This window comes from Vanacampus margaritifer, chromosome 18 (genome assembly GCF_051991255.1).
Source record: "Vanacampus margaritifer isolate UIUO_Vmar chromosome 18, RoL_Vmar_1.0, whole genome shotgun sequence".
In the NCBI taxonomy this organism is placed as follows: domain Eukaryota; kingdom Metazoa; phylum Chordata; class Actinopteri; order Syngnathiformes; family Syngnathidae; genus Vanacampus; species Vanacampus margaritifer.
This window is the reverse complement of record NC_135449.1, coordinates 4212104-4238517: the sequence shown is the minus strand read 5'-3', so window position 1 is coordinate 4238517 and position 26414 is coordinate 4212104. Positions and strand designations below refer to the sequence as shown.

Genomic DNA, 26414 nt, shown 5'->3' with positions numbered 1-26414 from the left:
GTGCTCGTCCCTCATTTGACCCCGCTCACTCTCCCTCTGCCTCCTTTTCCAGTTTGTCTCCGACTACAGCGGCCAGCACAACTTCCTGTCCCGCGCCGGCACTGACGGTCTTCACGTCCCGGAGAAAGAAGCCACCGTCAGCAACATTCTGCAGATTATTCGGTACGTCACAACTTGAAACTGGATTTTATCCTTGCATAGTCAGTAGTGTTAACAGCGCACTTGGTTTCCAGATCATGCAATCGCAGTTTGGAGGCAGAGGATCCTGATGAGGCCTCCAGCAGTCCTTCTTCGTCTTCTGGTCCAGCTCCAGCTTCCAGAAACAACTCCCTCAGGGACCGCTGCCGCTACCAGTCAGTATCGGAGTGACGATTTAGAATGTGAAATATCATAGACGAGCTAATGGATAGAATCTCTTAAATAGTTTTTTATCCCTCGCGAAAAACGACTAGCATCTTACCGACTCACAGTAGTTGTGAAACTCTTCTTCATTTGTGCCTGTATGACTGTATTATACTGACCCCTAGTGGCCAAGTCGTGCACGTCAAAAGAAGTTGTTCTTTACATTCAATCGAATAGTGTTATGTTTTTATACTTTTTATTTTCCTCATTAAAAAAACAAGATTTTTTTATTTCAACGGAAATTGATGATACATTGTCACGTTTTGTTTAAAAGACTCCAGGTTAGTCTCGAAAACGTGATAACGATGACGGCTCTGGCAAAACGAATTGCAGGTTGTTTATGAGCGCAGAAGACGTCGCGGTGTCCAAGAGAATAAAAGCTAGCAGGTTCATTTCCCGTCAGGCCAGGAAGGAGCAGACTTCTGCTCCTTTTCACGGCACCGATGGCGCACAGTTGGTGACACCGGCAGGAATTTGGACACGATTCCCTCCCTGCTTAATCTTCCCTGCTTTCTGGATCTGCTTTCTTTGACTTGAGTTATTGTTGATGTTAGCGCACAGGATAACGAGTGGACTTGAGTTTTGTTTCTTTTGCCGTTATCCAGAGTTTTCTTTTTTACTCTCCTCATTCTCTCACATCTTGTCATTTGTGTTTTTTTCCTCCAAAAAAACATCTACTATTCCAGCTCCCAATCATTTAAGATGTCACAAGAATCAAAACCTGTCTCGTAAGTGGTTTGTTCCAGTTTCATGAACATCGCCAGCTAACATCAGCATGGTCTGAATTTCCGGCTTGTTCATAGCCGTGAATCTTTTTGCAATGAGGCATGACGCGTCCGCACTTGGATGTTGTTGACGTTTTTTGCATTTTGATGCCCTTGGCCATATTGTGGATGTTACCTTGATCTTACCTTAAACATGTTCCCTTTTGTGTTTTTTTTGGAGCATTGTGCTTAATGTAATGTATCGAAAGACTTTTAACTCATTCCCTCCCACCCATGTTCACTGAAGCAACCCCCTTCGCTCCTGGCTGTTTTACTGGATTTTGACTGATTTTGCAAGGTCCACAGAATATTGTGTTCTATTGCTATAAAAACACAGAACCTACCAAAAGAAAGATTAGAGTCTCTTCTTTCACCAAGAAAAAAAAGCATATTTCTATATGTTTCCTTTTCCCAGCAATTAGCATTAGAATATAGCTAATTTTCATCATTATTCACAAACCTGTTGAAAACACTGTCAAAAAGAGCTTGTTGCAACATGACCCTGGCTGATCTCTTATACTCTGCTACCACCTGCTGGCCATTGTTTATAATAGCTACCATTTGCTTTGAGCAAACTCTTCATGTCAGAAGTTTTATCAAGCATAAAAAAAACAAATATGTTTTTGGGAGTGAAGGACAAAGTATTAAAAAACGTATTTGTACGTTTTTGGGTTTGAATGAGTTAATGGTATGCCTTGTTTGTACAGACAGAATTATTTACATGAGCCTGAATGTAGCTCATCTTCTCCCTGTGCTGCATTTCCAGGTTCATGGTGGGCGACCTGTCCGATTCCGAAGGCGACCTGTCATCAGAGCCCGCGGCTAACGAGATGGAGTTCCAGGGCACGGAAGAGACGCACAGAGCTTTTTGCCACGGCACCGAGCTCATTCCTTGGTAAGAGGCGAGCGAAATTAAGAAAAGGAGGAAGGAAAGTTACGAGTCAAGAAAAGTCCAAACACTCTTACGCACACGCATAGTGCAGATGACACACAATTCAAACTTTTTTCTTTTCTTTTCTTTTTTTTTTTAAGGTACGTGTTGTCCCTGCAACCAGACGTTCACCAGTTCCTCCTGCAAGGCGCCACCGTCATCCACTACGACCAGGACAGCCACTTGACAGCCCGCTGTCTGCTAAGACTCCAGCCCGACAACACCACACTCACTTGGGGTGATTATTATTATTATTATTATTACTACATCGCTTTTATTAACATTGGAACTGTCGCCAACTTTGAAATGAAAGAGGAGCTCAAGGAAAAAAGGTCACAATGTCCTCGGGCTCGCATTGTAAAGCCGAAGTAATTGAGTTCCATTTAATCACCTTTTCTCCATTCAGTTTAGTCAAATGAATTCATGTTTACTGTAACTCGTTGTAAATAGCAATATGAGGCCAGTGTCAATTTCCTGCGGCAAACATGTTGTAAACGTATTGCAGGGAAGCCTCAGAATGGAGGCGTCACCCCCGCGGAGCAACCCCTCGGACTGGGACAGACTGTAGTGGCAGGACTGGCAGAAGGTCTGCTGGACCTCGGAGTGGTGAAGGTCTTGAAAATCCACTTCTTATTTTTCCCCGAGTATATGACAGAATTGTTGTTGTTTTTTTTGGTTGATAAAAAAAAAAAAAAAAAGAAGAGCGGATTGGTAATTTTGTGCGCGTCTGCGCTTTCAGGCCGTGTTTCTGGGTCACCAGGGAGTGGACGTCCACGCTGTTTGTTTGCAGAACAAACTAAGCCAGATGACGGTGGAGGAGAACGGCCTCAGCCTCCTCTATGGCCTCACGACCACCGACAACAGGTCGACACTTGCTTAGCTATATTACTGTACGTTCAATTTTATGTATATTTCTTTTTCGTCTTTCTTACAGATTTGTTTTCTTATTGGACCTTTTTTTAAATTTTATGTTTATGCTAATCAGTTTACATATCCGGGCAGAATTTGTGTAAAGGAAGTGTATCGTGACACCCTGGATACAATATATGCATGTGGTGCCAAAGATATGGCCCCCGGGTCAGAACCGGCCCATCAGGGGTCTCAATCTGACAGAACACAAACTTCAGTTTTTCACTAAAATGAACTTTTGTTGCTAATTTTGTTAGTTGTATTGATGAGCACTTCAATGATGGTCGGAAATTTTGCGGTTACTCTGGATTTGATGCAAAATTTTGTATTCATTTTTGTCAAGAAATGGAAAAAATTCTAAATGTACTTGTAATTATTTCCACCCCAAAAAAAACTAAATGTATTGACATTAGTCATTATACTAACTAGATCTGCTTGGTACTTTTAGCACAGCTGGCCAAGGCTTTCCTCTACCCGTTTCCAGAAAAAAAAAAAAAAAAACGTCTTTTAACGTCTTTGGCAGCCCTCCTTAGGATTTTACTAAACGTTATTAAACGTTTTTGGCAGTCAAAGACATACTGGGCCCATTTGGGTGAAAGTGGCCCTTAAATTAAAATAATTTTGACACCCCTCTTGACCCTGTGCCACATCCAACAGACTGCTGCACTTTGTGGCCCCCAACCAAACTGCACAAATGCTTCACAAGGGTCTGTCAGAGTTGGTGAACGCCACCAGGAAGTTGAAGAAGTTTCCGGATCAGCGCTTGCAGTGGCTCAGGAGGCAGTACGTTAGTCTGTATCAGGTATGTCGTTTCATCCGTTTCAATTCATATCAGTTCCTTGAATTTTTGTTCTTCTGCTCACCAGGAGGAATGTCGATATGAAGGGCCGACGCTGGCCCACGCCATCGAGCTGTTTGGTGGCCGCAGGTGGAACATGGGTGCAAGTGGAGGGGATAAATCGGGGACCACCAAAAGCAGCCCGCTTGGAATCAATGACAAGGCTAAGAAGAAGAAGAAGGCCCTTGTTAGGGTTAGTAGTCCCTCTGCTGGTGAAAATGTGTCGGCCATTTTTGATGGTTAGTTCGCATTTATCTCTTTGACTGCCAAAAACGTTAAATAACGTTTAGTAAAATCCTATGGAGGAGTGCCAAAAACGTTAAAAGACGTTTTTTTTCAAAACAGAGGTGAAACTAACCATTTTCTATTGTTGATTACTGAAAAACGGAATAAGGTAGAAACAAACTTTTTTTTCTGATGAAAGATGAGAGTCCAATCTTTCATTTGGTAGTATGTGTGTTTCCATAGTCCAAACACATATTTTTCTGTGGACCTTTGAAAGATCAGTCAAAAATGCTTAAATCGGCTGGCACCCACGGCATCCCTTTTCTGAAAACGTCTGACAGTCAAAGAGTTAATTAATCGAGTTGACTTTACGTTTGTAGGGAGACAGCGGGGATGCCACCGATGACGAGATGGCTTCCAGGAAAACTCGCAGCTGCAAAGAGGGATTCTATCGCAATGGACCGGAGTCGGACAGCATAGACCAAGAAGATCCAGGTGACCTCGACTTCTTCAGAGTTTGAAAATGAGCCGAAGATGAACATCGGAGGCCTCATCAAGTGAAATGCCTTCATGTTTAGCCTTGATGTTTTTCACCTTCTACAGACGACAGCTTCCCCGGCCCGTTCTCCCTCGCCTCGAAAGGAAGTCCTGGATTGCTTGCCTCTTCCTCCTCCTCTTCATCGTCCTCCAGCATGGCCAGCTCCAACCCGTCCCGCCCACAATCCTCTCCAGTTCTTTCGGGGACTAGCAAGGCTCAGCCCGGGTATGTTAACATGCGGTCAGCCAAAGATCAACTGTCGACTACTTAGTGAATGTATTTGTGATGAACAGGGCGTGGAGCAGCAGGTCGTGGCACGGGCGTGGGAAAGGCTGCTTCAAAGGTTTCCAGAACCTTATGATCTCTGACAGCACCATGAGCTTTATCGAGTTTGTGGAACTCTTCAAGTCTTTCAGGTAGATGCTTGCGATTTTTACAATCCAATCATTGACTGAAGTGACTTCATTCATTTTTGCTTGCCGGCAGTATCCGGAGCAGAAAGGACCTGAAGGAGCTTTTCGATACATTCGCCGTCCCTTGCAGTCGTTCCACTCCGGAGTCGGCTCCTCTCTACACTAGCCTGAAGATTGATGACAGGGTTGTGGGCCTCCAACCAGACCTTGGTACGAACAATAATCAATACCACCTATACAAACGTCCACACGGTTCTAATCGCCTTCCTAATCTTCCAAAGACCTTCTCACTCGCAACGGCTCCGACCTCAACCTGTTCATCCGGACCAGGCAGCAAATGTCGGACAACCAGAAGCAGATCTCGGACGCCATCGCCGCCGCCAGCATCGTGACCAACGGCACGGGCGTGGAGAACGCGTCGCTGGGCGTCCTGGGCTTGGCCATCCCGCAGCTCAACGACTTCCTGGTCAACTGTCAGAGGGAGCACCTGAGCTACGACGACATTCTCAGCATTATACAAGTGAGGAGTGCTTTGATGCGAATGAGGATGAGGAACAGCCTGATATTGATTAGGAAGTGGAACAGATAACTGAATTGCAAAAAGGAAGGAAGGTGGCGATTGACTTTGCTGATGAATTCATATGCATTGCAGACATTTGAGCCGTCATCAAACATGAGGCTGATGGGCTGGATGTCATTCGAAGGCTTTGCAAGGTACACTTGTAACAAACACACGGTATTGAACCCAACAATACGTCAAAGTAGATCAAAGCTCTTCTTTTTCCCTTCTATCAGGTACCTCATGGACAAGGAAAACTTTGCGTGTCGCAACGACGAATCCCAGATGAACCCCGATCAGCTCCAGTACCCTTTGTCCTACTACTACATCGAATCCTCTCACAACACTTACCTGACCGGACACCAGCTCAAAGGAGAGTCCTCTGTTGAGCTTTACAGTCAGGTCAGCGGAGGAAAAACATCAGCAGGGTGGTATCGAACATTCCTAATGGTCACAGATTGAAACGTGTAACGCTACTTTGAAGGTGCTGCTGCAAGGCTGCCGGAGTGTGGAATTGGACTGTTGGGACGGCGATGACGGCATGCCGGTCATCTATCACGGACACACACTCACCACCAAAATACCTTTCAAGGTAATGAACAAATGCGTTATTTGTCGGCTATTAAAATTCCATCGTACGACCGTCACAGCCGGGGTGCTGTAACATTCTTGAATAATTGAAGCCAAAGTACCGCTCTCGTCGGTGATTCCTCAGGATGTGGTGGAGGCGATTAACCGCTCTGCGTTTGTCAACTCGGACATGCCGGTCATCCTGTCCATTGAGAACCACTGCTCCCTTCCGCAGCAACGCAAGATGGCTGACATCTTTAGGGTACGACTGTTAAAAGAGATACAAATTCACTTGAATCAAGTCATGCACTTTTTAACTTTTCTTGCCTTGGCATTTTTATTTTTGCAATCCTCCAGTCGAGAGGTCTACCTCTCTAATCCTCCCTCTATTTATTTTGTATACTCATGAACACACATGAGAGATAGTGTATGTGCTGGAATGTGCGCAGGCTTTCATCTTGCTAAGCCCTCCCAGCAGTCCACTCCGCCCCGGGGAACTGACGTGATGGACATAACTCTTTTCATGTCCACACACACCGTTGCTTTGTTTATGTGAGCTCTTCTTTTGTGTTTTTCCAGAGAAATATACTGTAGTGGGAAGAGTTGTCTGAAGCTTACAAGTAGAATAATAAAATTCAGAATAAGAATTTTGGGGGATTGTAAAATATCATGTGTGACGCCACGCGAGATCTTCTCAACTCCAATCCCTACCAATCTTTTTTCGTAATGGTTTTCCTGGCGTGGCTAACAGGTCCTTATCTGTGACATTGAAATTTTCAGACGGTGTTTGGCGACCGCCTAGTGACGCGCTTCCTCTTCGAGGGCGACTTCAGCGACGACCCTCACCTGCCGTCGCCGCTGCAGCTACGCGGGAGGATCCTCCTGAAAAACAAGAAGCTCAAAGCCCACCAGGCGCCAGTGGACATATTGAAGCAGAAGGTGAGGCGATAATTTCAAGGGCCAGTAAACACAAGTGAATATTTAAATGGTAAATTCTTAGTTTTTCTTATTTCAGGCTCACCAGTTGGCCCACTTGCAGGCCCAAGCCAGCAACGGATCACCAAGCAGCAGCTCGCCTGGAAGCCACACGAATGAGGAAGAGGATGAGGACGAAGATGAGTACGATTACGACTATGAGTCCTTATCAGATGGTAAGCACACATTTTATCCAAATGTCATGTGACCCCCTTGTCTTGCTTTGTGTTCTTTATCGTTTTACACTCCTTTTAATCCTGAGTTTTTACAATGTCGTTTCATTTGATTTGACCTCTTCTCTACTTAGCCGATGTCCTCAATGCCTCTACCGCCTCCTATGGGCTGGAAGGTAAACCTCCATGTGCACGGCTGTTGCCTTCTCATTCTGTTTTGCAGTGCTGGCTGCAGTTAATACATCTAACATTGTGGTTTCCTGCTCCCATTGTTATTATTGTGGTCGAGGGGATTTGTATAGATTAGTGACTGCTTCATTGTTACTCATACATCTACTTTTTTTTTTGTTGAACATATTTGCAATCAGGGATGTAACAAGAACGGCAATATTGTGATAATCGAAAATTGCCACGATGTCGTCGTCACCATGTTACGATATTAATTAAAAGCAGCACATCATTTTAAAAAGGTCAGGCTGATTTCCATTCATGCAGTTCTAGCACCCTCTGGTGGTGAGTTTATTAGCTCAGTTTTATTTGACCACGCTACTCGCCAGATGACACTATTTGAACTATTAGCATTTTCAATTATCATTTTTTACTTTCTTTTTTCTTTTTACAATGCCATGAGTGTTACAGTATTTTTTTTTTATACCAACCTCCCTACAATATCGTATCGTGACGTGATAAATGGGCCAAAAGGACTGTATGAATGACCATAAATATGAAACAGACATTTCAATGAGGTGTTTGACTCTGGGAAGAATCAAAATGACAGTAAACCGTCTGAGGTGGGACACAATCCATTCTGGTATTTTAGTCGACTTTGTTTTGTTTTGGCAATTGAACTTTTGTATGTGCATTCATGTTGGCTCGTGTGTACACGTGATTTCAGTTTTGTATAGTGACTGTGGTTTAAGCTCTAGTTATGTGTGTTGTGTGTGTTTGCCTGCCTCACTGCATTCACTTCCTCCATTAAAAAAAATAAATAAATAAAAAATGAACGACATACAATTTATGACTCAATCGAGGGGGAAGAACAAAACGCTTTTCATGTCGATTCCATTTAGCATTTTTGAAGACTTACATTGTCTGGATGCTTTCTTCTTTTTCCACCAACACATCACCTCCCTTCTTTCGAGCCTCTGTGCGGCTGTTTTTGTCTGTGACCTCGCCTCATCGGGGAAACAAAACAAAACCATCTGGTTTCTCAGGCCCTACGCTGCCCCCCGCACCAACGGATCAGGGGAAACTACCCTATCCCACTCTCAGCACTAACTCTCTCCCGATGCCACCCCCCTCCCCCTCCCCCACAACCCCTTCCCGTCTTGGCTCGCAATTGGAGAATTCTACCGGGCGTGCACAATTTTTTACGACAACCAGTCCTGATAGTGTGGCCCGGTTACATCCTGTATGCGGGATGTTAATAGCGTGACATCGCAGGGTCAATTTCCCCAATTCAACATTGATGGGAAAAAGAAAAAAAAAAATGTGACTTGTGTTGACAGATAACCTCCTGGAGGAAAAATCGGAAGGGAAAAGCTCGGCGGACAAAGAGGAGCAGCCCGCCGACGAAGCGCCCAAGCGTATGAAGAAGGCTGACAGCAGCACTCAGAGCAAAGGAAAGGTCAGAGCACTTAAGCGTCACTCAGCAGTAGGACGGCCTGGTGTGTGCGTTTTGACTGTTCGAGGTCCTCAAATGGGAAGTGCTGACATGGGTTGTGAAAGTGACATTTCAAATCTGTGGTCTTAACTTATTCTCTCCCAGCCATTTTCACTGAAGCGAACCCCTTCGCTCCCGGCTGTTTTAGTAGATTTGGACTGATTTTGCAAGCCCACAGAATATTGTGTTCTATTGCTATAAAAACATGAAACCTACCAAGAGAAAGATTAGAGTCGCTTCTTTCATCAGGAAAAATTATATTTTTCTATCTGTTTCCGTTTTGCATCAATTAGCATTAGAATATAGCTAAGCTTCATCAATATTTACGTTTGTGGTTGTTTCCATAGGATTTTACTTAACTCGTGGGCAGTATTTTATTTTGAAATGACCTGGTCAGAACCATCAAAAAGCCCAAAACGGGTCACAATACCGTCTAGGGGTTATTCCCAGTCATTTTCACTAAAGCAACCCCCTTCGCTCCCGGCTGTTTTACTGGATTTTGGCAGATTTTTGCAAGGCCCACAGAATATTCTGTATTCAGATTAGTCTCTTCTTTCATCAGGGAAAAAAAGTACATTTGTATCTGTTTCCGTTTTGCATTAATTGGCATTAGAATTGAGCTAAGTTTCATCATTATTCACAAACCTGTTGAAAACACTGTCAAAAAGAGCTTGTTGCAACATGGCCCTGTTTGATCTCTTATACTCTGCTGCCACCCGCTGGCCGTTTTTTAATGACTACCATTGCTTCATAGATTCTCTTCAGTTCAGAGGCTGCTTCAAAGCCTTCTGTATGTGCTAGCATTAAAAAAAAAAAAAACGTAGAAATACGTCTTTGGGAGCATGGTAATGTTTAAAATGGAACCTATTTATACGTTTGTGACATGGCAGTTTAATCCAAAAGAGACCCAATGCTGCCATCTGCTGGCAGTATTTTCCCCCCTCAAATTAATGACAAAACCAAAGCTGCTTAAGACTTTTCTCTGCCCGTTCACATAAAAGTCAGTTGGTTTCCCGTTGACGACAAATTACATCAATGGCGTTCAAAAAGTAAAAAAAAAAAAATTATCCTCAAAACGTACCAATAAGTTGGAAATGTGACCGTTACAAGCAGCTTGTGATTGATCACGTTAGCAGATACAATGAAAATAGCAGAGGGCCCAGAATTGAACCCTGTGGAACACCATACATTCCGTTCTACATGTGAATTCCTTTTTTTCCCTTTTTTTTTTTTTTTTTTGCTCGGCATACCATGAAGGGATTACAAATAACAAAGAACTGGTCTTCCTGCAACCCACAGGTGTTCGACATGGAGCTCGGCGAGGAGTTCTACCTCCCTCAGAACAAGAAGGAGAGTCGGCAGATTGCGCAGGAGCTGTCCGACCTTGTTATCTACTGCCAGGCTGTCAAATTCCCAGGTCAGCAGACTTTGGAGGGATTTTCCCCATTCTCGGATTCTTCGTCATCGTTCCTCTTCTTTTTTTTTTTTTTTTTTTTTCCCCTTTCTCATTGAATGACTTCTCATTGCAAGACATTCAATATCCATGTGTCACACTCCGCTCTTCTCCCACACTGCACACCCACTAAGATGATGAATCCCTTTCCAACCCCCATGGGAAAGACATTCATATTAGTTTGGACAGCACTATTGAACTTCCTGGCTGATGTGCTCGTAAATTCAACAACTTCATTCCTCGTGAAATGTCTCCTGCTTCTTATTGCCTCTTTCCTCCCTCAATTGCTTTCTTCTTGGTCCTTTATAAACCAAGCCTTGTGTTTCCACTTTTATTTTGTTGACCTGAGCTCTGACAAAGACCAGAAAGGGTGAGCGGCAGGCTGCCGCCCTCATAAATTTAATTTTTTTTTTTTTTAATAAGTTTTTAGCTTACTATGGAGATTAAAAAAAAAAAAAAGAGTCCTTTTTTTTTCTCCCATAGCAGCATATAGGGAATATAAATATTTCCGGTTGATCGTACTGATTTGCGGGACCTCCCACAGGCTTGTCCACGCTGTCGCCGTCCGGCTCGGGCAGGGGGAAGGACCGCGGCAAGTGCAGGAAGTCCATATTTGGCACGGCTCCGGCTCGCTCCGGCCCAGCGGGGGAGGTCGCCGCGCAGAGCCGCGCGCCCGGGAAAAGTACGTCACCAAATGCTTGGTTACAGGGGGGGGGGGGGGTGTTTTAATGTGAGACAAGATGGTCATTATTATGATCCATTCGTCTTATATGCATGAATGGATGGATAAACACTCAGAGTGCAATGATTAGTCGTTTATCAAATTAGTTTAATTATCTTTGATAATCAATCAAGGTAATCGTTTACATGCCTTTTTTAATTTAAAATGCCCAAATGGTTATTTCAGCTTCTCGACAGTAAATATCTGATTTGTTGAATTAAAATGAAAAATTTGCTTAGTTTTTTAATAGTGATGAAAATTAAAACTTAAAACTTTATCAATCGACAGCTTAATCAATTATTAAAAATAATTATTTTGCAGCACTAATGAACACAACAAAAATAATTACTTGTGTAAGAAACATCACTAGCGCTAATGCTAAAGTCAAAGTAAAATCCCATTGACATATTAGCATCAAGTTCCAGGGGTGATATTCCATTTATTTTTTTGGCCTGAGATTTTTTTTTGCAATTTGCAATAATGTCCTGTTTTTTAATAAAGTGATGGAAATTAAAACTTTTTTAAACCGATCAATTGACAGCTTCAATCAATTATTAAAAATCATTATTTGCAGCCCTAATGAACACATAAAAAGGAATTACTTGTGGAAGAAACAGCGCTAATGCTAAAGTCAATGTAAAATCCCATTGACATGCTTTTGTAGTTCCAGGAGTGATATTCCATTTTATTTTGGCCTGAGATTTTTTTGGGGCAATTTGCAATAATTTCCTATTTTTTAATAAAGTGATGGAAATTAAAACTTTTTTTAAACCGATCAATCGACAGCTTAATCAATTATTAAAAATAATTATTTTGCAGCACTAATGAACACAACAAAAAAAAATTACTTGTGTAAGAAACATCACTAGCGCTAATGCTAAAGTCAATGTAAAATCCCATTGACATACTTTTGTAAAATTAGCATCAAGTTCCAGGGGTGCTATTCCATTTTATTTTGGCCTGAGGTTTTTTCTAACGTCCATCTCTACTTCTTTGCTTCCAGGCGGTGCCGAGCGTCTGAGCTGGGACGAGCAGCAGCAGCAGCAGCAGGCGTCGCCGGCGCCGAACCCGCCGACGTCGCTCAGCGCCATCATCCGCACGCCCAAGTGCTACCACATCTCCTCGGTCAACGAGAACGCCGCCAAGCGGCTGTGCCGCCGCTTCTCGCAGAAGCTGATCCAGCACACGGCTTGCCAGCTCCTCCGGACCTACCCGGCCGCCACCCGCATCGACTCGGCCAACCCCAACCCGCTCCTCTTCTGGCTGCACGGCATCCAGCTGGTGGCGCTCAACTACCAGACGGACGGTCAGGAAAAAAAACTGAAAATGTTGAGGAATCTCAGCTACTAACGCCATTTTATTTTGTCCTCAGACTTGCCGATGCATTTGAACACGGCGCTATTCGAGGCCAACGGCGGTTGCGGGTACGTGCTGAAGCCGGCCGTGCTGTGGGACCGAAGCTGTCCTCTCTACCAGCAGTTCTGCCCCATGGAGAGAGACGTGGAAAGAAGCAGTCCGGCCGTCTACTCCCTCACTGTGAGCACATGAAAGACGTTTGTGTATGTTTTCACTGACATGAAGTATTCCAATTGGGTCCATTCAGCCGTGTTTGGACAGCTTTAGGATGAGGTCACCTGTTCATTTCGTTATTTGACAACCTGAAAGTAAACAGGATGACTTCGGTACAATTTTGAGCTGTACCAGCTCACTGCCAAAAAAATATAGTAAAAAAAAGGAAAGAAAGAAGTATATAGTAAAATAAGAAAAAAATATATATATATATTACTCCAAATAAGAAAAATTATCTGCCAACAGAACAAGAAAATTTAATTTAAATTTACCTGCAATATTTTGAAAATCAAGCAAATAATACTAGGCCCATATCAACCATAGCAGTCTTGAAAATAATACTTTTAGTCTAAAACCAAGTAATATTGACTTATTTCATGCTGTAATATATAGAACTATTTTCTTAAAAATGATACGTACTCATTTATGTTTGACCAACTTAGCCTGAGTATCAACCAGGGTGGTAACGGGTCCCATTTTTGTTATATTTGGTATGACCCAGCCAGGGATTGAACCCACAACGTCCCAGTCTAACGAGACAAACTGATGATTTTTACAATAAATAAATAATAAAATGCTATATTGCACTTTTGTTTAATTGTTTCCACACTTTTCCATTTATCTTATTACTAGATTATGCCAAATCTTAAAATAAGAAAATTCTACTTGTGAAACTGGCTGTTAACAAACACTCAAGGCTAAGACTACTTTATCAAATAAGATAATTAAGTAATAAGTATCTTAAAATAAGCAGAAAGATGTTTCTTATTTTAACTCATTCAAACCCAAAAACGTGTAAATACGTTTTTATAATACTTTGTCCTTCACTCCCAAAAACGTACTTATACGTTTTTAATGTTTTTTTTTTGTTTTTTTTATGCAAGCAAAAACAGAAAGCTTTGATGCAGCTTCTGACATCAAGAGGTGGCTTAAAGCAATGGTTGTTATTACAAAAAACGACCAGCAGGTGGCAGCAGAGAATAAGAGATCCGCCAGGGCCATATTGCAACAAGCTCTTTTTGACAGTGTGAAGGAATATGAATAAACTTAGATATATTCTGATGCTAATTGCTGCAAAACTGAAACTGATAGAAATATACTTTTCCGGATGAAAGAAGAGACTTTAATCTTTCTTTTGGTAGGTTACATGTCTTTATAGCAATAGAAGACAATATTTTGTGGGCCTTGCAAAATCACTCAAAATCCAGCCCGGAGCAAAGGGAGTTGCTTCAGTGCAAATGACTGGGAGTGAATGAGTTAAGTAATAATAACTTGTCAGAGCAAAATAAACAAATTTAGATTAAATGTAATAAATGATAACTTACTTAAGATTTCATTTTTTTGCAGTGAGAACCTCACAAACTTTTGACTTCTTTCCCCCCAAGATCGTATCGGGTCAGAACGTGTGTCCGGCCAACGGCTCGGGCAGCCCCTGCGTGGAGGTGGACGTCCTGGGCACGCCGGGCGACAGCTGCCACTTCCGCACCAAGCCCATCCACCGCAACACGCTCAACCCCATGTGGAGCGAGCGCTACCAGTTCAGCGTGCATTTCCCGGAGCTGTGCTTCCTGCGCTTGGCGGTGGTGGAGAACAACAGCTCGCAGGTCACCGCGCAGAGGACGCTGCCGCTCAGGGCCCTCAAAGCAGGTCGGGCGAGACGCCTCACGTTTTGTCCCGCGGTTTGCGTCCAACCGCCGCGTTTGGAAATGCGTTGCAGGTTACCGGCACGTGCAGCTGCGAACGCAACATAACGAGGCGATGGAAGTGTCCAGTTTGTTCATCTACAGTAAACGAGTGGAAGAAAGTGCAACAGGCGGCGCGTGTCCGGCGGCCCAGGTAAGGTCGGAAACGGCTTTGTGTCAAGATTAGTCATAGATTGGAAATTGGGCTGATGCTACTATTGACTATTTTTGTTTTGTGCTGTTCCATCAGCTGTTCAACCCTGAGGAGAAGAATACGTCTCAACAGCACAGAGTGACCGTACACGGAGCACCTGGACCAGAACCGTTCACTGTCTTCTCCATCACGGAGCACACGACCAGCAAACAGCTATTAGACATGGTCAGGAATAAATAAATAAATAAATAAATAAATACAACTTTTATATTTTGTGATCATTTGACATTTTCATACCTACTTCATCCTAGATCATGACTCCCGAGGGGAACCCGGCCGACTACTTCCTGTGTGAGGAGAAGCTCCCCCTGTCCAAGGAGCGCGGCGAGACCAAGCGCTGCGCCCAGCGCCGCCCGCTCGCGCCCGACGAGGCGCCGATGCGGGTGGTCTCCGGCTGGGACGTCGAGGACGGCTACGTGGGGAGGATCTGCCTCCAGACCAGAGAGGAGGTGCGCACACAGATGCTGATAAACTGAGAGTATGGCTCCCTCTTGTGGTCGCCTGGTGTCATTACACTTATGCGTCTCTGTGCTGGCGGTGTTAGAATCTAAATGAGAAGAACGCGGTGGCAGAGGGTGAGGAGGAGGCGCTCACTGTTGGCGGAGGAGGTAGAGGAGGAGAGAGCGGCGTAGAGGAGGACATGTTCTTGGTGCAGGTGCACGAGGTGTCCCCGGAGCAACCTCACACCGTCATCAAGGCGCCGCGCTACAGCTCCGCGCAGGACATCATACAGCAGGTGCGGAAATATGGAGGGCCAAAACTGCCACATTTAAAAATAGATAAATGAATAAATAAATGAATAAAAGTGAAAATAAAAATGGATATAAAAATATAATTCAAAGATTAAATACAAAAAAAACAATATAAATGTAAATAAAAACACCCCCCAAAATAAAACAAGATGAATTTTTTTTTTAATTAAAATAAATACAAAAATACATAATAAATACGAAAATAAATATATAAAATATGTGTTGTCCATTGCTTGAGCTCTCCATGCAAGCCGGCGAGACTTCCTTGTTCGCCGACCCGCCCAAGACACGCTTAGGACCGCCCCCTCATTTAAATTTCATCCTGACGCATTGTCTGCAGCATGAAATAAATAAATGTGAGAGCAGAGTGTTTTTTATTTATTGATTGATATTTAATTCTATTTATATTACTTTTTAAATTTATTTTTGGAATTTCAGTTTTTATTTTTGTATTTATTTTTACTTTGATTTATTTATTTATGGTTATTTATATATATATATATATATAAATATATATTTTGTTTTTTGTTGTTGTTTATATTTCCATTTATATTTATTTTCTGTATTTAATTTTTGACTTCTTTTTTTTTTTTTTTTCACACATGTTCATTTATTTTCTTTCTTTATTTATTTATTTAAAATTTTGGCAGTTTTGGTCACACCTGGTTTCGCTTGCCGGAATCTTCTGGAATGTTCTAAACGTGCCCTCCCCTCAGACTCTGTCCAAGGCCAAGTACTCGTACAGCATCCTGTCCAACCCCAACCCCAGCGACTACGTCCTCATGGAGGAGGTGACCAAGGACGCCAGCTCCAAGAAGTCGTCCGCCGCCAAGCCCGTCCAGCGCGTGCTTCTGGATCAGGAGTGCGTCTATCACGCGCAGTCACACTGGAGGGGCGCCGGAAAGTTCATTCTCAAGCTGAAAGAGCAGGTAGAGTGGCTTCGTTTTAGAGTATAGTTCATAAAGTACTTATTGAAAAATACCTTCCAAAAAATTGTTTTCTATGCGAGGATGGAACAGATTAAAAGCATTTCCATTCATTTCAATGGGGAACGACAATTTGTTTCAAATGCTAACTACCTGAACATGATAAATGACGCCCTGCTGCAGGTGCAAGTGCAGGTGGCGCGCGAGGACAAGAAGAAGGTGATGTCGTTAGCCAGCGAGCTAAAGAAGCTGACGAGCCGCAGCCGCAGCATGACGACGGGCGCGGCGGTGGACGGCGCCGCCCACAGTAAGGACGAGAGGGCCGCATGCTGCGTGGCGCTCACCGAGCTGCACGAGTGAGCCTCGCACTCGGCTCCGTGCATGGCGAGTGAAACCGAGGTATCGGACCGCGTCGTCGACTAACAACCTTCACTTGGACCAACTGTTGTGATGTGTGTAATTTTAGTTGTATGGCTATTTAACCCTTGCATATTGTTTGGGCACATTGTCTTAATTTAAAAAAAAAAAAAAAGTGCCAGAAGGTACTAGTTGGCCCCAAGGACAACATGAGTAGCCCACGGGTATGTTCTAAAAATAGCTCACCAGTGAATGCTACACTTTGACTCACTAAGAAGAACATTAACATTAGTTAATTTATTTAAGATTAACATGGTACCTACTGTACCAAAAAAAAGTTTTTAAAATAATGAATATTATATGATAATATAAATAATAAGAAATTATAACAAAAGAAAAGTTAATGTGTTTATTTACTACCCAAATATTGGGCACAAAAAAAAAAAATTGGTGCCAGAAGGTACTAGTTGTCCCCAAGTATGTTCTAAAAATAGCTCACCAGTGAGTGGTACACTGTGACTTACTAAGATAAACATTAATTAATTAATTAATATGGTAAAACTGTCTTTCCCATCACATATGCAAACTGAGTAGTATGTAAGGGTTAATAAATGAAAGATACACGCCATACGTTTGCCCGCCGCTCTAACAGACCAAGAGTCCTCTCCAAAAGTATTGGGACGGCAAGGTCAATTCCTTCATCGATTGGCCAAATCAGTCACCAGACCGTAACCCAATAGAACATGCATTTTACCATCTTAAGATGAGACTAAAAGGAGAAAGCGCAAGTACCGCTTTCCACGCCCACTTCCATACATACAACTGATCATCATTGCCAGGTGTCTGATACTGCTCGGTGGCGCAAATGGTAAAGGGCCATGTCCAGTAACCAGGAGGTTGCAGGTTCGAATTCCACCTCCGACTGTGGATGATCATTTCACTGATTTAAGCGCATGTCACATCTTGCCGTTCCAATACTTTTGGAGGAGGCTGTGTTTTACCTTCATGACATCCGTGGTCATCACGCGTCACCTTCCGCAGGGTCCACGAGCACGGGGCTGAAGGCGTGGATGGCGGAGGGCAAGGTCGGAGCCAGATGGCCCGACGCCTTCCCCGCCTCCTCCCTCAGTCCGGCCGCGTGGAAGCTTCACATCCTTCACAACTGGAAGATCCACAAATGAAACAAGGAGAGCGATGGCGATCGCCAACCCCGCCCCCAACCCTGCCTCGTGAAGGTGACGTCCTTGTGGCCGATTTTCTTGCTCGCTTGGCGGAGCGCGCAGGGCCGAGCCTAAGGTGAGGGAGCCAGCGACAAAAAAGTTTGGAGACAAGAGAGACGAGCTGGCTTGTTTACTTCCTGTCTTACTGTGTCAACGTACTGTAAGAAGACATTTTGGGTAGCAAAGAGACAAACGTGGAAAAAAAAAAAAAGAAGCACATTTCGTAGACGTCGGCTTTCAAGATGGTCAGTAAAAATGAGAATGTTCGTTTGCCCCCAAAATGTCGCACTAGTTCTTTAGTTTGACTTTTTTCTTCTTCTAATTTTGTGGTCATGTGATCTGAAGCTCATTTCTTGTGGACATTAGCTCTGTTTTTTTACTGTCGAAAAACAACAATAATATATTTTTTTTCATTCAAAGTAATGCGTCGTCAGGTCAATTTCTTGAGAGAAATGCAGCTTAAAGGTCTTCAAACAGCATTTTGCACATTTTTTTCTTTCTGTACATTTTTTTTGGAGTTGGTTTCACGAGGCTTGAATGTGATTGGACGGTCAGAAGAAAAATGATCATCCTTTTTTATTTCTTTAGATTTCAGCCTAGTTGAAAAGTTTGCTGCCCCAAACCTAAATTGTTTTATTTGGTTTGACTTTGCAAGGTTTCCCTTTTTTTCAGTTTGAATTCATTGGACGGATATGAACGGTTTCTGATGACTGTATGTTCGTGATATTCAACTTTTAAACCTGTTTGGGGCCACTTGATCCTTTTTGGACATGTAAAATATTCACATTTTAGATTTTTTTTAGCTTTCATAAATGTTCTTGCTTGGCTAGACAAAAGAAAAGAAAAATACACTACAATATAAAAACACTAAATAACTTGATGGAAGACTTGCAATGTCATCAATAGGTCTTTTTTTTTTTTTTTTGAGTGGGAATTTTGGCATTAATTCACATTCCAACGTCAAACAGGAACACATTTTAATATAGATTGAAAGTAATATTTATAATTACTTATTTTTTTTTAAAAGCTTAAGAATAGTTAAAATAACTTTAAACTTTAACTAAATACTTCTTGCTGTATTTGTTGAAGGTCCGGGTCCAAAAAATTAGACCGTTTAAAAAGTGATAGCAGGTTGTAGTTTATGTAGCATTTTATTTTGAAGGGCCCACGTAATTGATAATTTTGGCTTTTTTTTTGTGGACAAATATTAATAATGGAAGGAATTCTGTCCTCTAGTTTCTGCAGTTTCTTCTTTTCCAACTCTTTATTTCCTCCCCTGAATGTATCATTATTATGATGTATCTTATTGTTTGAGACAGATGTTATTTATTTGACGTTTAAAGCCCTGGTTGGCATTTAACTGTTATTTTGTGTATTTTCGCATCGTTGTTTTTAATTTATTTTGAATGCGTTGAAAAAGGAGATTGTCTTTTATTGATGGTGTAAATTGTGAAAAGTAGCCGTTCAACTCTTCATCCCTGCAGTCGTTTCAGCAAATTCCTTTTCTTAAATAGGTCGAGTAGCTGGACAAAGGTAACACTATTTTTTTTTTTTTCAAATCTATATTTTAATAGTGTATTCACTATATATATATATATATATATATATATATATATATATATATATATAAAAATGTGCATTAACATTCACCATGATGACAGCCAATGTTGTCTTGTTACTTGAATTTTTCATTGGATGAATACTTGTGGATTTGTGGCATAGTGGAATAACAATAAAAAAAAAATACAACATGGTAACTGCTCCATATTGGATACTTTGAATGTCGTCACTCGTGTTTGTGTTCATGCTAACGAGCTAAAGGCAAACTTTTTAACATAAAAGTGGCACAATCCTTAGTTTTTTTGTTTAAAAAGAAGAAGCTTTTTTTTAAGCTAACTTAGCCTAGCATAAAAGTAGTGCTCACCCTTAATGTGTTTATTAAAAAGCAAAGTGCCAAACTAGTTTTTTGCTAATCTAGCTTAGCATATCAGTCAGTCATTTCTCTTCTTGGATGGCTTATTGCTAGCTAATACCAAGGCTAGCATGTCTCAAGAACGTTAGCTCTATAAAGAGGAAACACACAAATATTAGTTGACATTTAATTTTTTTATACCGTTGACAAAAATCAAACAAGACGTCACGAGCCGATGCAGTCGGACATTTTCGAAATGAGCCGTTGACACTGAACGGCAAAGAAAAAGTGCTTCACGAAGATCAAATTGAAGGCAACTTTTGATGACCGGTGTGACTTTTTTAATCGTAACACGCAGTTTAATAAAAATGAATTCCCATTTTGAAAACTGAAAGTCTTTTGACATGCTGATCAGCGTTTTTCAAATTGCCACTTCACTACAGCGTCCCTGTGTGTTTTTTGTTGTTGTTTTTTTTTTAGCACAAATGAAGATTTGCTGTGACTGAAAGATTGTTGTAACGTGAGTTTGTCAGTCATAGTTTGGTCATGGGGATGTGAAGGTTGTTCCAGGGTCCCATCCAAAGCTCCTCCTCGTCCGACTGCGTCCTCTCACTAGGACAGCTGGGAATATGTCTCATAACCAGGCCTTCGTCTCCCTCGCTGTTGCTGCCGTCCACTCTGGACTCTCTCTCTCCCTCGCCCACTTCTGTGTCCTCGCTAGTCCCGTTCCTGAGTCCTCCGTCCGTCCCCGCGTCCGCATCGGAAGGCTGCCCCGCGCCCGCGTTGCTGGCGGACTCTGAGGAAATGCTGGATTGTCGAGTGTCAAACACATTGACTGTCTTATGGATGTCGCAATTAGCGAACGAAGGGCTCGCCGGGCCGGCTGGCCTCGAGCTCTTGAAGGTGCGCAGGGTTTTGACGCCGCCGTCCGCCGCAGTTCTGGGGCTGTTCAGGGGCAATTTCTCCTCCAGGGTGGCTGCCAATTTGTCCAGTTTTTTAAAGTGCTTGGCCAGCCGTGAGCTGAAGACGGGCGACGGGGGCTTGGTGGGCGTTACGGAATTCCGGGTGCGGATGACGGAGCCGTTCTGGGCCACGTAGAGGCCGCCGTTGACGTTGGTGTGGTTGGTAAATGTGGTGGTGGAGCGGCCGCGTAGTGGTTCTGGGGCACTGTCGTCACCGGTGGAACTGGTCTCGCACTCGCGGTCCAGCACCAGCTTGATCCGACGCTTTCTGTTGCCATGCTGGGAAACGGACACAAGCGGAAGTCAATAGACCTTTTCAGAATATTTTGGAAACAAGAGAGACTTGTGATATGATGGTGAAGAGGTCTAGAGGTCTAAGCCCTTAACCAGAGGTGGCAAATCCAGGTCCAGAAAGTAAAACTCCTGCCACCGTTTGGCTTTAGCCCCTGATGCTAGCTAGCTAGCAAGTAAATGAGCACCATGGGAGCTAGCTAGGGAGCTAGCATCAGGGGCTAAAGCCAAACGGTGGCAGGATTTTTACTTTCTGGACCTGGATTTGCCACCTCTGCCCTTAACGCATCCCAACTCGGCATTTCCTAACATTTGGTTTCACACACAAAAAACGGACTGACTTGATGTGTTTCAAGGTCAATGAATAATCTGACCCAAAACTGGTGAGAGTAAGACCAAGGAAAGAGATGCTAGATTGAGATTCCCAAGATCAGGAGCACCTAAAAACTAGTTAAGATCTTGTTTCCATCAAGAAGTACAGTATCGTAACAGGCACTGTTAAAACCCAAGATGAGGGTTTATCATGGGCATACTGAACTTCTTGGTAGAAACAGACCTTTGAAAAGAGGACTCCATGCAACAATCAAACCCAAAGCAAGAAAATCAGAGTTGTTTCAAGTATTTGCACGCAGGTCACGGCAGCGCAATCGAAATCTTACTTATTGGCAAAGAACTCAATCTTGAAGAAGATGAAGTGTGCTTGGACCTCATCGGCGTCATTTTCAGCATCCTGTTTAGTCATTGTTCTCTATGCGCTCGTCTCCTCCTCGCTGTCCTCCATGATCGGCGACAAGGCGTCCGAGAGGTCGATGGTCTGTGGCGGCGACCTCTCTTTTTGGTCTTCGTTAGAAGAGTCACGATGCGATTTTGCTTTCGAAACGGAAGCGTATCCGGTGCCTTCTGTCAGGTTCTTATGGCGTTCACTAGTTCTACGTTGCCTCTTGGTTCCGTCTGGTACTTCACTTCTGGAGCCAGCTCTTAGACCACCAGAGTCTTCATGCTCATCACTGTCTGATCCCGACTCCCTCTCAGAGTCTTCCTCCCCGTCCCGGCTGCCGCTCTTTGACCGGCTTTCCGTATCCGATTCAGTTTCTTCGCGCTCGGTCGAAACGCTCGAGCTTGGAACGTTGGTGTCGGAGGCGCTAAATTCCGACTCTGGATCACGTTGCTCCTGAAACAGTTCTGGCCTCGTGTGCCATCCCTCTGAAAAGCTGTCCTCCCCTCTTATCTGCCTCCCCCGCCTCCCCCCCTCTGCTGCACCGCCTCGACCTGACACGAACGCAGAGACACTCATATCTCCGACGGAGTCATACATCTTCCGAACCCTGCCGCCGCCTCTGCCAATGGCATCGCTCCGCACTCGACGGGGGCCTCGGAGTCTTCTGTTAACGGCGATAAGACCGAGAGAGTCATTCAACTTTTGCTTCTGCGGCGGCTGGACAGCCTCGGCGGACCCTCGCCGATAACTCCTGTTGATGGCAGGACCGCCATTGGGGACTAAACCAGGAAGCTGTCCCCTGTACTCCGGCCGGAATCCCAGTCCACCTGCCTCGGTCCTCGCCCACGTTTCCATTTCTGCTCTGGCCCGCCATATTCTAATCCTTTCATCTTCTTCCCGTCTTCCAGCCGCCACGTTATCCTCCAACCCCCCTCTGCCTTCAGCTCCCCCCGGTTTGATTCTGGCTTTGTTCCACGGCAGGTGGATGGCCGGGGGCCGCCCAGCTGTTGTTCCAGAGGACAGCAGCGAGCTCATGAGAGCCTTCAGCTTGGCCGCCGTGCCCAAACTCTCTGGCTTGGCGCCATTTTCGGGCGGCTGCATTTTGTCAGCTTTGAGGGGCGCTTGGGTTGTTTTTGCGGGACGGTGGGGAGGCGGGGGACGAGTCTGGCGGTAGGGACGGCGGGTCGGTAATGCGCCTCCTTGAAATTGTCTTCTAACCTGCTGTCATCGAGACATTATCCCAAAAACCAGAGCAAGATTTTAAAAACAGGAAGTGAACAGTCATAACAATACAGCATGTGACGAAGACTTCCGCTAGCATCCCAGTCTGAATGTAGCCCCTCGGTTGAGATGTAGACTTCTTTGAGACCGATTCCTTTTGACATAGATTTAATCCAACTGTTGACATGCCTGAATTGGACTTTAAGAACCAGGCTAAGCTTTGATTTGTAGAAGTAGCCGACGGAATCAAACTAATTAAGACAATCAAGTACATACGCTTCAGCTCGTATTCGGTTCTCGCCACTTCTGCCTACCTCTGCGTCAGACTCCTGCGGGCTGTAGTAGTAGCTGCCGTCGTCGTCGACAACGACCTCTCCATATTCGTCATAGAGGCCCGAGGGCGAGATCAGCTTCCGTCGACTCCCGTATTGAGGAAGGTCATAGCTGGAAACACGCACAAAAGCATCAAAAAGGGGAAGCGGTATGCAAAAACCTTGTGGGTATTCCGAGATTTATGCGAAAAACAAACCGAAAAGAATGGTCTTTTTCTCGGATCTTAAACCAATCAGAGGTGAAGACAAGAGGAATCAGCTTAGCAAACAAAAGATTACCCAGAGCCACTTAGCGGCGGCGTGCAGGGCGGCGCGGCGCTACGCTTCATGGACGTCAGACTAAACCAGATTTAATCACAAAAGGAGCATTTTGCTGCCAGCGGCCATTTTGTTAGCCCCAACGGAATCGATTTTTTTCTCTTTTTGTCCCACTCTGCTTCCGGGAGAGATGCCTGCTTCCATCAACCAAAAGAAATGCGGTCGTGTATCAACGTTTATGGACCTCAGGCCCCGGAGCCGGAGACTGGATGACACACACGTACACACACGTACACACACATACACACACGGAAGATGATATCCTGGCCTGTGTGATTAAAGTAACAAATCAGCGAGGAGTCCTTTGGCTTGCTTTCCAGATACAGAAAAGTTGCCTCATGTAATCACTCAGCTTACAGTCAAGCCTGTGCCATCCCATTATATCGAGCAAGCAAGTCATAAACAAACGGGGAGAATAAGAGGAGGGGGAAGAAGGGGGTGTTGTCAGTAAACAATCGTGGATGGATTCGAGGGGTGAAAGAGAGGACGAGCTTACTCGTAAAGGCTGCTAATACTTGCAGTATGGACACTAAATCTAAAGTAATACGTCTTAACCTTACAATAAAGGCTACTGAAGGGATTTCACAGCCCCTTATAGAGAATTGCAAACAAAACGTCCAGTCAATATGCAGCTTCTATTTCCGTTAATAACCACCAGGGGGCAGTCAACTATTGCAAGTAAGTTGTTGATGACAGAGTGATGATATTAATGCAATAAAAGTGCATTTAGAGCGAGTACTGTTATAAGCTCTGTATGTGTGTCTTTTCTTATTTTATTTTATGTTGTTCTTAACATTGCATTTGTATGTTTTAACTATTGTAAGGTGACCTCGTGTCCAGAAAGGCGCCTATATATACAAATTATTATTATTATTGTGTTGATGTATTAAAGAGATTTTAAATTGTTTAAATTGTACAGTAGCACTATCTTCCATGAGCCTGTCTACAGTGTTTCACATTATATGTAGTTGGGAAAAAATACTATAGCTAGTTATTGTAGTTTTGTTTATTAGTTTCCCCACACTTATTGATTTGTTTTCATTTTTCATTTCAATTGAGTTTTTATTGAACAATTGTGCCTCTACTGTATATTGTAATGTAGACTTCCTGTATTTTTAATCACGTTGAGATTTTATTTTGAAGGAATAGAGGATATGACGTGTTGCTCGCTTCCGGCCTACGAACAGGTGCGTACGTTTTTAATTAGGGAGAACGGCGTCTAAAGAAGTACTTTTTGAAGTTTTAAATGTAAATATATATATATTTTTTTTAAATACAGTTTTCCATGTGATGTTATTTTGCAGTATAATGGTTAATATTTTTGCTGTAAAGTGTTTGAGGGGCTTTGGGGCTGTCGGTGAGCAAGCTAATTGGTCAAGTGTTTTGCCATTTGTTTGTGTGTGTTAATGTTAACCATGAGGCTACATATGTTAGCATGAAGCTAGCTGACTTTATTTGATGAAAATAAATAGTTTGGCGAAGCATTTCAGTATTTTATATCCTTTTTTTTTTTTTTTTTATGTGTCAGTTTTACAGTAAACCTCAACTGGAAGTGCCTGCTTTGCATCTCATATGGATTTCATACCGTTTGGACTTCTCAGGTGAGAGTGCCACATTGACATTCCCATATTGACAAAGAAAAAAACTTGCCCTCATTGTTTGTCTGTTGGCGTTTTGTTGTATTTGTCACAAACTTTGTTTGGCGCTTCTGTCTTCCAGCAAAGCTCGAACCCTAACAAATGCAACAGACACCGCGATTAGATCGCGCCGTGTGTATTTGGCGCTCCCGTTTATGTACACATTCAAAAATGAGTTAGTGGGTTTTGCTGCGAGCCAGCAGCATCTGGCCTATTGTGTTTGTGTGTGTGTTTTTGTGTGTGTGTTGCCATGGCAGGCTGCCTGATTAGCACTGTTGCTACACTACCTCGACAGAATTGTGCCTACTTGTGTTTGTGTGTGTGCAGAAAGTTATGAAAGAATAATGAGCGAGCCTCGCAGTTGGTGAACTTACGTTCTATGTAGCTTATATACACACACAAGTGTGCCATTGTCTATTAATGTGGGTGGCAGTGTCAAAACCACGATGCAGCTGTAATGATAATTTCTATACAATTCTATACAATGCATCATTGTTGGCAGCCAGTTTGCAGACGCGAGCACACACAGTTTGGGGAGGAAATCCATCATTGTCTCATTCACAAATGCTTTGATCGACCGCATCCTTTTGCACTGGCCTTGCTTCTCCAATAGGAGATGAGCGACGATGGCTTTTACAGTAACACTCAACACTGTATGGACAATATCGCAAGAAAAGTTTTATTGCATTTGGGGAAGAGCGGCGGATCGAAAAATGTTAAATTTACTGGGCCAAAGGCGTCATTATAATACAGTACGTATTTTGTTCATATCCCAGCGGTTCCCTCACCATGTTAAGAAGTTTTCAAGAAAATGTTTAAAAAAATATATATATATGTGTGTGTGCGTGTATGTCGCGACCTGATATACTGCATGTAATGTTAGTTTGCCGTCAATTTGTGGATCGTGAGGCTAGAGGAGACGTAGTAACAGGACTGATACTGAGAGATGAAAAAAATAGCCTTTAAAATTCTATTTTCTTATAAATGTATAGAAAAAAGGAGATATTAAAATAATCGATTCATGGTTTTATGAATCGGTATCGGGCTCAAAAAGGAAAATCGATTCGATATCGATTAAAAAAAAAAAAAAAAAGAAGCCAGCCCTATAATAATAATAATAATGGGATGACGTCTTTAAGAAATTGTAAGAAAATAATGCATAGTGAGAA

The 26414-nt window shown here is 43.2% G+C and overlaps 3 protein-coding genes and 1 long non-coding RNA gene across 13 annotated transcripts in view; 2 read left to right on the top strand and 2 right to left on the bottom strand.

Annotated features, from left to right (window-relative positions):
* plce1 (phospholipase C, epsilon 1) overlaps positions 1-17823 on the top strand; it is a 62034-nt gene extending 44211 nt beyond the window's left edge. For 2 of the 5 annotated variants that reach the window (XM_077550264.1, XM_077550269.1), the window contains 34 exons: positions 53-162; positions 234-353; positions 1089-1130; positions 1933-2061; positions 2199-2335; positions 2603-2709; positions 2837-2961; positions 3664-3808; positions 3873-4037; positions 4450-4564; positions 4673-4832; positions 4901-5023; positions 5094-5230; positions 5302-5540; positions 5673-5734; positions 5816-5981; positions 6064-6171; positions 6295-6411; positions 6930-7088; positions 7165-7300; positions 7432-7473; positions 8806-8924; positions 10260-10377; positions 10958-11095; positions 12138-12440; positions 12507-12670; positions 14089-14350; positions 14421-14539; positions 14636-14764; positions 14851-15048; positions 15144-15335; positions 16068-16280; positions 16461-16676; positions 17676-17823. In XM_077550264.1, the coding sequence (XP_077406390.1) occupies positions 53-162; positions 234-353; positions 1089-1130; positions 1933-2061; positions 2199-2335; positions 2603-2709; positions 2837-2961; positions 3664-3808; positions 3873-4037; positions 4450-4564; positions 4673-4832; positions 4901-5023; positions 5094-5230; positions 5302-5540; positions 5673-5734; positions 5816-5981; positions 6064-6171; positions 6295-6411; positions 6930-7088; positions 7165-7300; positions 7432-7473; positions 8806-8924; positions 10260-10377; positions 10958-11095; positions 12138-12440; positions 12507-12670; positions 14089-14350; positions 14421-14539; positions 14636-14764; positions 14851-15048; positions 15144-15335; positions 16068-16280; positions 16461-16637 (4776 nt within the window). In that variant the 3' untranslated portion in view covers positions 16638-16676; positions 17676-17823. The remainder of the gene's footprint in view (positions 1-52; positions 163-233; positions 354-1088; positions 1131-1932; positions 2062-2198; positions 2336-2602; positions 2710-2836; positions 2962-3663; positions 3809-3872; positions 4038-4449; positions 4565-4672; positions 4833-4900; positions 5024-5093; positions 5231-5301; positions 5541-5672; positions 5735-5815; positions 5982-6063; positions 6172-6294; positions 6412-6929; positions 7089-7164; positions 7301-7431; positions 7474-8805; positions 8925-10259; positions 10378-10957; positions 11096-12137; positions 12441-12506; positions 12671-14088; positions 14351-14420; positions 14540-14635; positions 14765-14850; positions 15049-15143; positions 15336-16067; positions 16281-16460; positions 16677-17675) is intronic. The other 3 variants (XM_077550266.1, XM_077550265.1, XM_077550267.1) reach the window with 3 other exon arrangements.
* A 2122-nt stretch (positions 17824-19945) lies between these two features.
* LOC144038104 (protocadherin-15-like) overlaps positions 19946-26414 on the bottom strand; it is a 113258-nt gene continuing 106789 nt past the window's right edge. Inside the window, exons 39-40 of the mRNA XM_077550271.1 lie at positions 23273-23402; positions 19946-21007 (exon numbers count right to left, since the gene is read on the bottom strand). Of these exons, the coding sequence (XP_077406397.1) occupies positions 20300-21007; positions 23273-23402 (838 nt within the window). The 3' untranslated portion in view covers positions 19946-20299. The remainder of the gene's footprint in view (positions 21008-23272; positions 23403-26414) is intronic.
* On the bottom strand, positions 21281-23266 carry LOC144038109 (uncharacterized). Its single transcript, XM_077550281.1, has one exon. The coding sequence runs from the start codon at positions 22836-22838 to the stop codon at positions 21768-21770; it is 1071 nt and encodes a 356-aa protein (XP_077406407.1). The 5' UTR covers positions 22839-23266; the 3' UTR covers positions 21281-21767.
* Positions 24801-26414, top strand: part of LOC144038110 (uncharacterized) — a 105244-nt gene continuing 103630 nt past the window's right edge. For all 6 annotated transcript variants that reach the window (XR_013289148.1, XR_013289147.1, XR_013289149.1 and 3 more), the window contains exons 1-2: positions 24801-24856; positions 25137-25209. This is a non-coding gene — a long non-coding RNA (uncharacterized LOC144038110). The remainder of the gene's footprint in view (positions 24857-25136; positions 25210-26414) is intronic.

Bases quoted from the DNA above. Each gene is read 5' to 3' on its own strand.
- LOC144038109 (XM_077550281.1), bottom strand. From the start codon at position 22,838: ATGCAGCCGCCCGAAAATGGCGCCAAGCCAGAGAGTTTGGGCACGGCG.